Below are 13,166 nucleotides of genomic sequence, written 5' to 3' on the forward strand. Positions count from 1 at the left end.
GTGGCCTTGCTGACGAAGAAATGCTGCCACTGGAGATAGGCATTTGGTAAATATCCTCGGGGCCGATTTGAGGCCAAATGGAAGGACCCGAAATTGGTAGTGTTGTCCTGCCACCGCAAACCTGAGGAACTTCCTGTGCCCTTTGAGAATAGGTATATGGTAGTAGGCATCCTGAAGGTCTAAGGACGTCATGTAGTCTCCTTTCTCCAGAAGACCAAGGATTTCTTGCAGAGTCACCATGCGAAACGATTGTTTCTTTAGGAACACGTTGAGTGCCCTGAGATCCAGGATTGGTCGCCACTTTTTTCCTTTTTGGTGGATTAGGAAGAAGTGAGAGTAGAAACCCTGATTCTCGTGGGCCCTTGGAACTCTCTCTATCGCTCCCTTCTGCAGCATGGAAGTTATTTCCTGAAGAAGTAATCGTAGGTGTCTGTGTGAACGTCGGCACGGTGGTGTCGTTGGGGGGATAGAGGTGAATTCTAGGGAATGTCCAAATCGAATGAGTTGGAGTACCCACCGATCTGTTGTTATAGTTTGCCAATTTTGATGGAAGTATTTCAGTTTCCCTCCAAGTCTGAAAGAATGTAGTGGTGGAGGGGCTAGCCAGGGAGACAAGTCATTGTCTGTTGCCAGCAGGTCGTTTTTGGCCCTTCCCTCGGTAATTGGATTTGCCGTAGGAAGACTGCCGTCCCTGTTGAGGTTGTCGCTGTTGAAACTGCGGCTTGGACTGGGAATATGAGTACGAAGACCGATTCTGATAGGAACCTCTGTATGCAGGTTGGCCTCTTCCCCTGTTGCCACGAAAGGACTGGGTCCGGAATTGTAGAGTACCCAGAGCCTTGGCGGTATCCGTGTCCTTTTTGATGGTGGTAAGGGCTGCGTCAATCTGGTCACCAAACAGATGCTGGCCATCGTAGGGCATATCTAATATCCTGGTTTGCACCTCCTGGCGGAAAGTGGTGGCCTTGAGCCAACCCTGTCGCCTCAGGACTGCAGCCCCTGCCAGTTGCCGGAAACCAGTCATGGCGGCATCAAAGGCACAATCGATTAGTTCGGAGGCAGAGGTCTGTCCTTCCAAAAGAAGTGAATGTGCCTCCTCTCGGACATCCTCCGGCAGATTTGAAAGATATGGTGCAATGTCCGCCCAGAGTTGGCGATTGTAAGGGCCCAGGAGGGCTATTGAATTAGCCACTTTTACCGTCATGGCCGACGTGGTAGTAAAGCGTTTGCCAACGGCATCCAGTTTTCTGCCCTCCTTATCAGGTGGCGTCGAAAGAGGCGAGGCTGGATTTCGTGAGTTCTTCTGCGCCGCTTGAGTCACCACGGAATCTGGTTTGGGGTGACCTGTCAGGCATGCTGGTGCCGATGAGGTGGCCGTGTATTTTTTATCAAGCCTGGGCACCACCACCTGTATAGAAGCAGGTGCTTGCATGATTTGTTTGCCCTGCTTCCAGATATAGTCAATAATCGGGATTGACCTTGAAGTCTTCCTAGTGGGCTCCTTGAAGTCATAAAGGAAGCATTCAGTTTCCTGGGTTTCCATGGACATATGGAACCTCTTGGCAGCCCGCTCAATGATGTTGTGGAATCCACCGATGTCAGCGGGTGGAGACTCCGAGGTCTGCGGATCCGGAGAGGCTGGAAAATGTGCCACATAGTCCTGGTCTGCATCCGGGTCCGACTGGTCCTCATCTACTTCCCCTTCTTCCTGTTCCCTCTCCTCTTCGTCAGATGAGGGAGCGTCCTGAATTGGCACCTGTGTCTTTTCAATGACCAGGGGAGCTGGCCTATGGCGAGATGAAGGATTTGGCGCCTGTGGAGCTGGAAGTGCGGGCGCAGAGGGTTTCTCCGGGAACCGTTCCTTATAATCCTTTATGAGGAATTGTAGGTCCGAGACGATGGATGCGGGTAGACACACCATCGGAGTAACCTGTGTCCGGGATGGAGGTTGGACCGTTTGTTGTATACGGTCTTCCTCCTCTTCCGGCTCCTCGTCAGTGGTTTGGCATTTGAGCACTAGGTCCGATGGACTAGTAGCCTGCGTAAAGGAGTCATCGTCCGACTCCTGACCTTGTAGCAGACAGGCCGGAGGTAGTTGTTGTATCCTACCGGGCGATGTCTGATGCGGCGTAATCGGCCGTTTAGTAATTTTCACCATGACATGGCTCACTTGCGGTGGAAAGGCATCCATGGCGTGGGATAGGAGTGCAGACTCCTTCCAGGGTCCTGTAGACGTCGACGTTGTCGTGGTAGGTATTTTCGTCGACGGTAATGTACTCATCGTCGACGTCATTTTCGTCGACGGTAAGGCTCCCACCGTCGACGGTGTACTCGTCGTCGACGGCTATCCCACCGTCGACGGGATGATCCTCGTCGACGAGGTAGACTTCGTCGACGGTGTTATTTTCGTCGACGGTGTCGTCGTCGTCGGTGTCTTCGACGAGGGTCTCGTCGTCGACGACGATATCTTCGTCGTCGATGGAGTGACTGGGATGGTCGACGGCGTAGGTCTGCTCGCCGACGATGAAGGTGTCGTCCTCGTCGTCGAGGAGGAAGCCGACGATGCCGTCGTCGTCGACACTGTCGTCGTCAACGTCGAGACAGTTTTCTGTGCAGAATGCACCGTCGACGCTGTCGCCGTCGTCAGGACTAGCGGCTGCTTCCTGGGGACAGGCAGGTCCTTGCCAGACACAGATGGCTTGCCCTCTGAGGACTTTTTAGAAGTCTTCATAGGAGGGGCGTCTGTGGGGCTAGGGGAAGAAACCCTTGGCCTCTTCAAGGAAAATTGCGACACTCCAGACACACTCTCACCTTCGGACACCAAGTCATCAGTCTTGGTCTTGAGCCTGTTGAGCCACAACAGGAGTCAACCTTCTCGGTCCTTGAGGGTCTTGTTGGAGAAGGTCCGACATATTTTGCAGTCCTTTGCCTGGTGGTGAGGGTAGAGGCAATATAAACATGTCTCATGTTTATCCTCAATATGAAGTCTTTTCTTGCTGCAGGAGAAACAAGCCCTGAAAAGACCCTTCTTCTGACTATCCGACATAACTATAGAAGACAATAAAAGTGGTTTTTTGAAGAAAAAGTGAAATTCCTGAGGAGAACTCAGGTGGAGACTCCCTAGCACAACGTGCGGTAGAAAATCTGAGAGACTTGGGCTCCTGGCAGGAAGGTTCTAGAAGGAGGTAGTAGCTGATTGGCTGTTGTACTTTATTTGGTCCTTTTTTACAAAAGGACCCAGATAGGCCACCAAGGTGGGACCCTTGGGGCCTGCTCGGTTTGGTCCTTCCTGCAAAAGGACGTGGATAGGCTACTAAGGTGAGACCTTTGGGCCTATTCTTTTCTATGTATGTCTCTAGGACATTACTTTTTTATATACCGGAGGCTCCCGTCTCGACGACGGGGAATGATTCAGGCATGTGAATCTATGAAAGACACCCAAATACTGGATAAAACGATGTACATAAATCGTTAAATAGCTAAATAGATTTTGAGGCAGGATAACGTTCATCAATCACATACTCTTCCCACGTGTGTTCCAAAACCGTAGATTTTCACAAGGCAGCCTATAAAGCAGATTTGCACCGGTGCAAAAAACAGGGCAAATCCATTTTCACATTTTTCCTGCTTGTGCTTGTGCAGACGGCCAGGAGCATCAGTTGAAGTGCCAGGTCTTCAGTTTCTTGCTGAATGTTGATAGCGCATTGGCTGTTCTGAAGTCCTGGGGAGGACGTTCCAGCTCTTTGCTGCTAGATGAGCGGACTCCTGCCCTGCTTCTGCTAATGCCTGGAATGTATGCGAGTGACAGCGAAGCAGATCGGAGGTTGCTGGCTGGCTATAGGAAGAGCAGATGGGAGTTGAGATTGGCGGGTCCATTCTGATGCAGTAGGCGAGGGTGAGTTTCTTGAAGTGGCAGTGTTTCTGGACGCGGAGTCATTAGAGTTCTCGGAGAGGTCCCAGAGATGAGGCGTGTTGTGGGTTCGGCGGGGTAGGTTGAGCCCTAGTCTTGCAGTGCCGTTTTAAATGGTTTGAAGCTTCTGTGCGAGCGGGGGTACACCGCAGTAGAAGGTGCTGCCGTGGTCTAACCTGTTCGTGGTCAAAGCATGGGTGACAGACTTTCTGGTGTCCAGGAGGAGGTGGATGTAATAGCGTTGATTTGGGGTCTAATGGAGAGTACGTTGTCCAGGATAATGCTCAGTTTTCGAGCCAGGTCGATGGGAGTCGGGTTGAGTCCCAATTTTGTGAACCACCAGGTTGCGTCCTAGAGAGAGTTGTTGGGTCAGAAAATTAGGACTTCCGTTTTCTCAGCATTGAGTTTCAGGCAGGTGGCACACATCCAGATGGCAACGTCTGTCATGCAGCATTTGAAGGTGTTTTTGGTGTTGATGGGGTCTTCTGAGAGAGACAGGATGAGTTGTGTGTCATCGACGTACAAGATGCTGAGTCCATGGGAGAGGGTGATCTTCACAAGTATTTTTTGAATACCTTGATGCACATAACAATTGCTCCAATTCGTTTCACATAAACAGCAAAAATAGTACAAGTGGAGTTGCAATTTTTTGCAGCATTACCCCACATCATTTTTTGATTTTATACTATAGATATTGAATTTTATCTCTGAAAAGTAATGTAAACATTATTATTAAGCAATGGGCCAGGTAATTCAAAAACCTTGCTATGCATAAGCGTGAAAATCTGCAACAGTGAGAGGTTTACATGTTTACTCCTGGAAGAGTTTTGCATAATCCTGCTGATGAGCATTTGTGAGTGCATAGTAGTGCACAGTACACAACTATGCTTGAAAAATGCTTTTGAATTAGCGCACTTGCATTTTTCTTTTTGTCTTTTATTTCCCATGAGGAAATATTTTTCGCTTGGAAAAACATCTACTCCTAAACCCCCTCGATTTTTGCAGTGTTCCCTGTTCATTCTCACCCTAAAAAGCTATTTTCTCCTACCCTTGAGAATAATACATCTCTGACCATTTCCAGGCTGGTAACGGTTTTTGCACAAGCACCTGAATAACTACCAAGAGTTGAGTTTGTGCGTTTTTCCAAACTGTCTAAGACTGGGTATAATAGACATAGTCATATATAATATTGCACCAAACTGCGGTAATATAACGCTTGAGTAAATGGATGTGTAAGTTTGATTTGATTTAAAATTTATAGAGGCAGCAATTACCCAAGGGCATCAAGGCGCTACAGATCACCATCCAGAAGAAGTCCACTAGTACTCCAGATTCAGAAGGAAACTACAAGGAGAATAGCCAGGTCTTAAGAGCCTTCCTAAAGGCTGGAGCTGAGAGATGGCCCTTATATTTTTTGGAAGGGTGTTCCAAAGTTTGCTCGCGGCCATAGAAAATGCTCTGTTGCCCCATTTCTTTCTTTTGCTTCTCAGTACCGTGAGCTGTAGTTGAAGCGATGAGCGAAGAGGTCTGCCTGGGGAATACAAACTGAGCATGGTTTTTAACTTTTGTGAATACTATACACTAGTAAATCAAGTAATTTGTGTGCACAGGTTGACGTTATATGTGAACATGGCTCTTTGTATCATGCACAGTGCCTTCTGGCACAGCTATTAAACAAATGTTTCTGTTCATTTATTACACACACCTTTACAATACTCCTTTCTACAAATACGTAGATCACACATTTATTTATTTAAGAGGTATTGTAGACTGCTGTGATGTAGCAGTCTTGCCACGTCAGGGCACTCATATACAGTTCAGCAACCCTACCGTGGATATAACGGTTGGAGATGGTGGATATTAATTATAGATATATATATATATATACATTTTTTTAAACGAGTCCCCAACTTGATGCTCAATGCAAAACATTTTTTCACTCTGAACAATAAGCTTGGGCAGTTGACTTCACTGATGTATGTTCATTTTGCCCCAGATCCTAGCATATTTTGAAAGGTAATTAGTCTCTGTTGCTGCTGGATGCACTAATCATTCCACTTGATCATCAACATATAAACCTTTAATCATTTAAATGTTTCTGAGATAAAAGTGGACTCGCCCTATATTCTAATATGCCAAAGGAAGCTCTTACACAGGGCAGCTTGACCCCGAGCTAGTGATGGAGATGCAGATCAAATGTGGTGACATTTGAGTAATTCTGCTGCAGAGCAGATGTGTGTATTGTTGACAATGGACTTGAAGTTCTATGTCGATACTTAACCAGTCAACCTTTACATTTTTTATTAGATCAATTTTTGCTCATACCATCAGGGTCACAGATTTCATACTCATCTCCTGCTGGTTCATCCTGCAACAAAAAGAAAAGCAAATACTAGTATTGTAAATTGTTTGGGACTAATGGGTATTCCATAACTATTACCCGCAGCTTGGTTTTATGTTGCCTTGCATTGTTGTTTGAAACCCAAACATCTCTACTACAACCGAAGTAATGGAAACAATTAAGGGAACATTGAAAGTTATGGGGACATGGGTCTAGTTGTTACTGATCATGAGTTAGGAAAGGACCAAAACACACAACTATACAGTGTACATATGCAATAGAATATTTTAGGTAATACACATTACTTTACAAAAATTACCCTCAACTGTTAGGTCAAAAATAAGAAGTGGTACAATATAACAGGCAGAGTCAAGCCCATCAAGAAATCTCACATTTTAACATTTCTCACTGTAGGTTTGAAATCACCCAGAGGCCTCTTCTCTGTGCCACTTTAATGAGCATGCTACACAAGAGAACAAAGTGTGGTTTCTCTCATTCTTTCACCTGCCAGTGCTGGCCAAAAAATGTAAGAATTTGCATATGCGCTAAGATGTGTCACTAGCTAGGTTTCGGACAGGAGAGGACACAGTGATCTTCACTCTCTGCTAGTTTTGTAAATATAGATTTTTTTTAATCAGCTAAATTCAGTGATGCTAGTTTAATGTAAATCAAATTAAATGTCAGAGTATAAAAATAATAGTGGGTTGATCCTGTTACAATCCATTGCTAATAAAATATACAGTTTTGTAAAGTTATCATTTCAAATACGCAACTTGAGGACTTCCCAAAAATGCAAACCTATTTGATGCCATCATAAATTATATCTCAATTAAATCTATGATTTCACTACCGATAATATCAGTTACAGCATCACAAACTACTATAACATTAGCATCAACTACTCTATTTCTGATATTAGAGCACACTTTAAAGCTAAGACATGGGCTAATATAATAAAGCCTAAGTGTGTGTTACATAACCATGAGCATCGTGTAACCATTTATTTGTTACCAGATTGTGTCAGTGATTAACTATATGAACTATAAAGAATACACTAACAAAACCGTAAAAAAGTTAATTACTGCAGGCCTAATAAATACAAAATCTAGAACGAATGTTAATCACTGCAAAATCACAAAAGAACAAACTTTTGTTTGAAATCACAATTTTCCATATTCTAGTGTTAAGACGTAAACCATAGTCTACTGAATAAAAATGTAGATCTCAGCCGAGCCACATTCCATCAAAATTTGGTAAAGTAAATCCTCAGATGTAATAACATTTCTACACGTCTTTAGACCAGTTATGGGATGCATTCATTGCTTCTTAACTTGTATTTATACCATTTCACTTAAAAAGCTTTTTTAAACAGGACTTGATTAGGTCTAATGGCTTATAGCAAATACAAATGCTATGCATTGTCTTTTATCCTAGATAACATACTCTAGATTCACTGGGTGATTTTGGACTATTCTAAAATTCTGTTATATCCCATTTGAGTCATGATGGAGCCTAAATGGCTTACATTTCTTTCTCAGTGTTGGGCACACATATTAATCTAACTAGGTTTCTGAAGTTGTCACAATGAAGCAAGGACATCAGAAATTAGTGACATTACCATTTTACTTGAGAAAGTTGTATCTAAGTCTCAAGGCCTTCTTACAGAAGAGCCTGGCCCCTCCTCTTTAGCACCTATCCGCAGTTCCTATTTATCTCCTGTTCTTTCTTTTATTCATTTGCATAGAGATGAAGTGTATAAATGTAGCACCAAAATATATTAATTTTAGCATTACATGCTCCAACTGACCCAGACGAATCTCTGCTCCATCGATTTGGTGTTTTGCTTTTGCTTATTTTGATGCTTGCTGGCCATTTTTTATTTTGCATTAAGATGCACAATGACCTGAGGGGCGCACAACTTGACATTCGATTTAAACAAGTCAGCTGGTACCCCATGAGGACCGGTATCTTTGACGTTACTAGGGCAATAATAGCCCCTCTTACCTCCTCTCACTCAAACCTATACATGTATTGTTTTGTACTGTTTGCAATGTGTTAACATGCACTTAAGATTTCTTCTGGGTAGGAGATGACAGGATAATAGACTGTTGGGCAGTTAGAAGACTCCAATAGCAATGACGGTGTATGTGCAATCCATGTGTAATCCATGGTTGATAGCGCGCAAGCACGCTTTAAGATTAGCACCGAAATGTGGAAGGTAGGTAGAAGTGCCAAGACTAGAAGCACAGACCAATGAAGGACGGAAGTGTGTTAGAAAGTAGCCCTCTGATTGGGCCCTTGTCTAGTCCCCCACACAGGCACACAGCCAAAGGTTAACCTTGAAAGGTGATCTTTGGGTGTGAGTGTGCAATACCTTGACACCCTCATCCATGAGATCAGTAATAAAAAATAGAGGGAACCCTTACCCTACTTTCTGTTCCCTTCCCACCTACCATTATGTAAAGAGAAGCTGGCACATGGCAATGGGGGCAGGAAAATCTACACCAAGTGAAACCTTCGTGAGTTCACTCCTTTCAGTGCAAAAGGGCTGAATCTCCTGAGACATATGCCCACTGGTGCCCATCTCCGGACCCACGTCAAGCTGTAAGCCAAGGCATTCTGCTGGAACTGCCACGGTTGCTGCTTTGCTGTTTGTTAGTAGACTGGCCCTCTATCACCCTCCCTCCTCATCTGCCCAGCTGGGAAATGATGTGTCCATCACCATTCATTGTTACCACTTCTGTCCTTTAAGTCGCCGTCTCCCAGATATTGGATCCCCCTGTGGGTCTGGCATGCTATCTTTGCCACTGCTGCCATCCTCTGGTTCCAACTGGGATACTTCATTGTTCTGGAATGGGAAGTTTTTGGATAACTAAAATTATAAGCGCCTGTCCTTGCGCTGAGTCACCACTCTTTGTATGTGAACTACTACTACTTGCAGTTGCTTGAGAAATACTGCCCAATGATGAATCTTACTTCAGCCTGGATCTGACCATTTGCCCGCAGATGTCTAGAGAAGTGTGCCTTTGAGTGGCATGCACATCAGCAAACACAAAACGTGCTTTGATCTCTTGTACTATAGGCACCGACTGCTAGAACCTGCTGGTAACTCTCCTCAGTGTTGACAGAGCCTTAAAGATCACTGAACATTGTCTTCACACTGGCATGTTGTTTCACAAACGTAGATATCAAAAGGGCTATGCACATTTCATGTGCAGCATGAAGGCCTATCCCTGGCTCTCCTATGGAAGTTCCTAAGACTCTCAACCTAATTTCCTTCCAGAGTTTACCTGCTACCACCAGCCACCTCAGTAACAACCACAGTTATTTCGGAGTTCCAGGAATCATGTTTGATCCACTATTAGCAAATGTGAGCCTGATATTCCGTTTTACTGTACTTTTCACTGAGGTTAATAGCTGATGTTTTTTAGGACTTTGCATCCAGAACAGCGAATAAACACAGTTGCAGTTTCTTGCCGCTTCATTTACTAGATCGCTGTTGCTTTGATGCTAACCTTTAGATGTGAGAATGCATGTAGTGCATTTTCATCTTTGTTTCTTCACCAAGTATGGTGTGCTAGGAAAAGCATTATTTGCATCCTCTGTCTTCTGACTTTACCAGTCAAAAGACATGTATTTGTTTGTGTGCTTATCTATTTATGTATTTATTTATATATATATTTGTGTTTGATTACCCCTTTTCTGAAAATGTCCAGAATTCAGTATGAATAAAAGTTATGGTCTCTTCAAGTAATGATATTTGTATTGTATTTGTCTTCATTCCAATTATGGGCTGTGTTTATACTTGGTATTTTTACTTCTGTGCAAGGCTGAATACAAGTTTGTTGATTAAAAAACAAAACACCCATGCAGTGAGCTATGCGCTCTTCCACTTATGAGATGCAGAGAGGAACGTCCTGCCATGCTCTCTGTTTTATGATATAATTATTGCCAAAATGCTGAGGTTAGATGCTGTGCAACAATCTTTTCCTCATCCATTGCAGAATGAGTGTGATCCTGCAGGGAGAGCAGGCTCTACTCTACTATCAATTAATAGGGTGTATGAGACAATCCACACAGTGCCTCTCCCAACAAAGAGAGGGAGTCTTGAGGCCTCCATATATTGACAGTTTTATTCTGATGGGAATATATATATCAGATTTGATTTAAGCCACTAGTGGTGTGAACCTCTCATATCGGCATTGTGAGGCCTAGACACATGGACGCCATTTAGGGTTCACCAGGGGCCGCAGCTGTGACCCTCTGGTTTGCCCCTTGAGACCCCTGGCATTACCTTTTCAACCCCTGGCCTCAGAGGTGGTAAAATTAGTGACAGGAACTCAGGGGCAGACCGTCTTTATGAACGTAAGGTTGGGGCTCCATTTTCCTTTTTTTCTGCCATTTTTGTATTAAACTAGTTGTCAAGAATATTATATTATTGGCTATTAGTGCAATAAAAAATTATGTATAGTTAGCTGGAAGATGACTCTCCCTGTCAGGTGAGGTAAGCAAACAATGTTTTAAAATGTATATTGTGTGCATGCTTCAAGGTGAAATTGTGTTTATATATGAGAGTGTGTGAATGTGTGTGTATGTCTAAGCATGTGTGTGTGAGTGAAAGCAAATTTCAAATTGTGTGTGATGTTGCATCCATTACCCCAGGCATTTTGGTGAATTGACGTTCATGTCTAGGCAGTTCTACTGTTGGAGCTGTTTTTATGCAAATATGGAACGATGCAGAGATGTATGTTTCTGGAAGTTTGCAGTGAAGAGATATAACCAGATAATCTCCTGTGAATATAAAAGAGAGAGGTTAACTTACCCTTTCTTCCATTTGATGTTTAGAATGACTCTTCCACATATTATTCCTAAAAACAAATTGAGACAATAGAAATAAAGAAACTCTCATTGATCATCATATTTTCTTGATAAAAATAAGGTAACTGAAATTGCATTGTTTCATGCCCTCAATCTGTGTTTTTCTGTTTGTAAGTATGTGGTATGTGCTTGGGCAAGAGCACTTGAAGGGCCCGATTCACAGAACTAACTTAAGACTAAATCCTAAACTTACTACCGTTTTGGTGTTCACAGAAGGCACTTACTCATTTTGGTATTCACAGAAGGCACTTACTCATCAGTTTTTTTTTTGCTTTCTACTATTTGACCAACTTTTGTACACCTCAAAATAGCCCAAGAGAGGTGAAAATAACAATCAAAGTCTTAGAAGCTAACCTACACTTCTGTTTCAGAAGAAAAATATGATATTCTCTTAATTATAAGTTTTCAACTGCTGTCGAATTTTCCAGTCAATAACACTGTGCATTTGTCTAAATCATTATCTCACATAGACTGTAAAGTTACAGAAACGTGCAGACTTACATGTCCCTACTACCTGAAATAAGAGAGTCAGAACAAATGTGAAATGTGGTTCAAAGTTACTATTAGTAGTGACTTTATGACCATATTTGATGTTCTGCACACTTGGCAGAGACCTTCGCAATCCGGTCAGAGATGTCTCTATTGTGAAGTATAAGGAAAAGTGCAAGTGTTTATTAAACGTTTTTAAAGGTTAGGAAAACTATATTGAGTTAAACATTAAATTAAATTTAAATATGTGTTTATATATAGAATAATATAAAAAGTTACAGCATTAATAACTTAAATTTAAATTAAGGATGTCATTATTTTGAATATTCTAATTAAAAAAAAGTAATCTGAAGTGTAAATTAAAAATAAAATTCCCATCTTATATTTTCTGTATGTATTAAAATTATTAAACGTCATGTATAACATTAATTAAAAGTAATTTAATTATTTTAATAAATGTTAATTTGAAATTACTTTTAAATTTAAAAAGTGAATACAATATTTTAAAATTAAATAGTAATTCTATTTTATTTGTAAACATTAAATAAAATGTTTTTTTAATAAAAAAAATGTAAATAATACAACTTATTTTAAAATTATTTCTTATGGGGTTTTATTTTAAGCTCCTACCTCCATTATTGTCTTTGGGAGGGTGCTGCAATATCAGTGGTTGGTCATCTGTAGTGCTGGACTTACTTCAGCTCTGAGTTAGAGTACATTTTGACTGGTTTGAGTCCTTTTTGACTGCTATAACTATAGAATAACAGTTTGCGAATCGCAATGAGTTTGCTCTTTTGTGGATGGATGCTTGCCCCTCCCCTCCCTAAACTTTTACCTAATCCTCCTTTAACCACTCCTTAGTCCACTCTTAACCCACTCCATTTACTAAAAAGTATTCTCTATTTTTCACCCAATATACTAGCATCATTACTGCTTACATTGCTACTTGCATTACCAATAATAATGCCAAAAAGTACTCCTGCATGTTGTTGTGAATCAGCCTGAAATATCCAACTCCCTATTAGTAAAAGTGTAAAGAGGGCATACTTCTTTTTATTTGTGCTAATTGTATTTGAATATTCTCAGAATAATCCCATTTAAATCCAAATGTAGATGGTTTAAGGACACCTTACAAAGGCATTTAAGAGTACAAAAAGTTGTTTTCTTTATCACTGTTTTGTTTGAGATACGATCACACAAAGCTCTTCTTTTCACAATAATTGAACACAGAAAAATATTTTTGGAGTTAGCAATATCTTTCTATTATTCTCCCATTATGAAGAAAGTCTTCCTTCAGCCTCCATTCTCATGCTAGCCATTTGTACACAAGTGTTGAGGGTCTAAATAATTAACATTAGTAAAGTAACTGTGAAAGTGAAAATAACACACTTTGCATGTGTATCCATAGTTTGGCACATAGGTGATAACATTTGGTCTAATGCACTAAAGCATTTATGAGTACAGGAGGTAGAACTATAGGAGTACTACTTTGCCTATCCCAAAATAAAGGGGCTGATACTAACACCATTGTTGCGGGAACTGGACCGG

At 42.0% G+C, this 13,166-nt stretch overlaps 1 protein-coding gene across 10 annotated transcripts in view; it reads right to left on the bottom strand.

The window, feature by feature from the left end:
* Nucleotides 1-13,166, bottom strand: part of BLNK (B cell linker) — an 849,614-nt gene that overhangs the window by 106,578 nt on the left and 729,870 nt on the right. For all 10 annotated transcript variants that reach the window (XM_078643456.1, XM_078643447.1, XM_078643446.1 and 7 more), the window contains 2 exons: nt 11,074-11,119; nt 6,236-6,278 (listed from right to left, as the gene is read on the bottom strand). In XM_078643456.1, the coding sequence (XP_078499582.1) occupies nt 6,236-6,278; nt 11,074-11,119 (89 nt within the window). The remainder of the gene's footprint in view (nt 1-6,235; nt 6,279-11,073; nt 11,120-13,166) is intronic.

The sequence above is a fragment of the Lissotriton helveticus genome, chromosome 5_1 (assembly GCF_964261635.1).
Source record: "Lissotriton helveticus chromosome 5_1, aLisHel1.1, whole genome shotgun sequence".
Taxonomy (NCBI): Eukaryota; Metazoa; Chordata; class Amphibia; order Caudata; family Salamandridae; genus Lissotriton; species Lissotriton helveticus.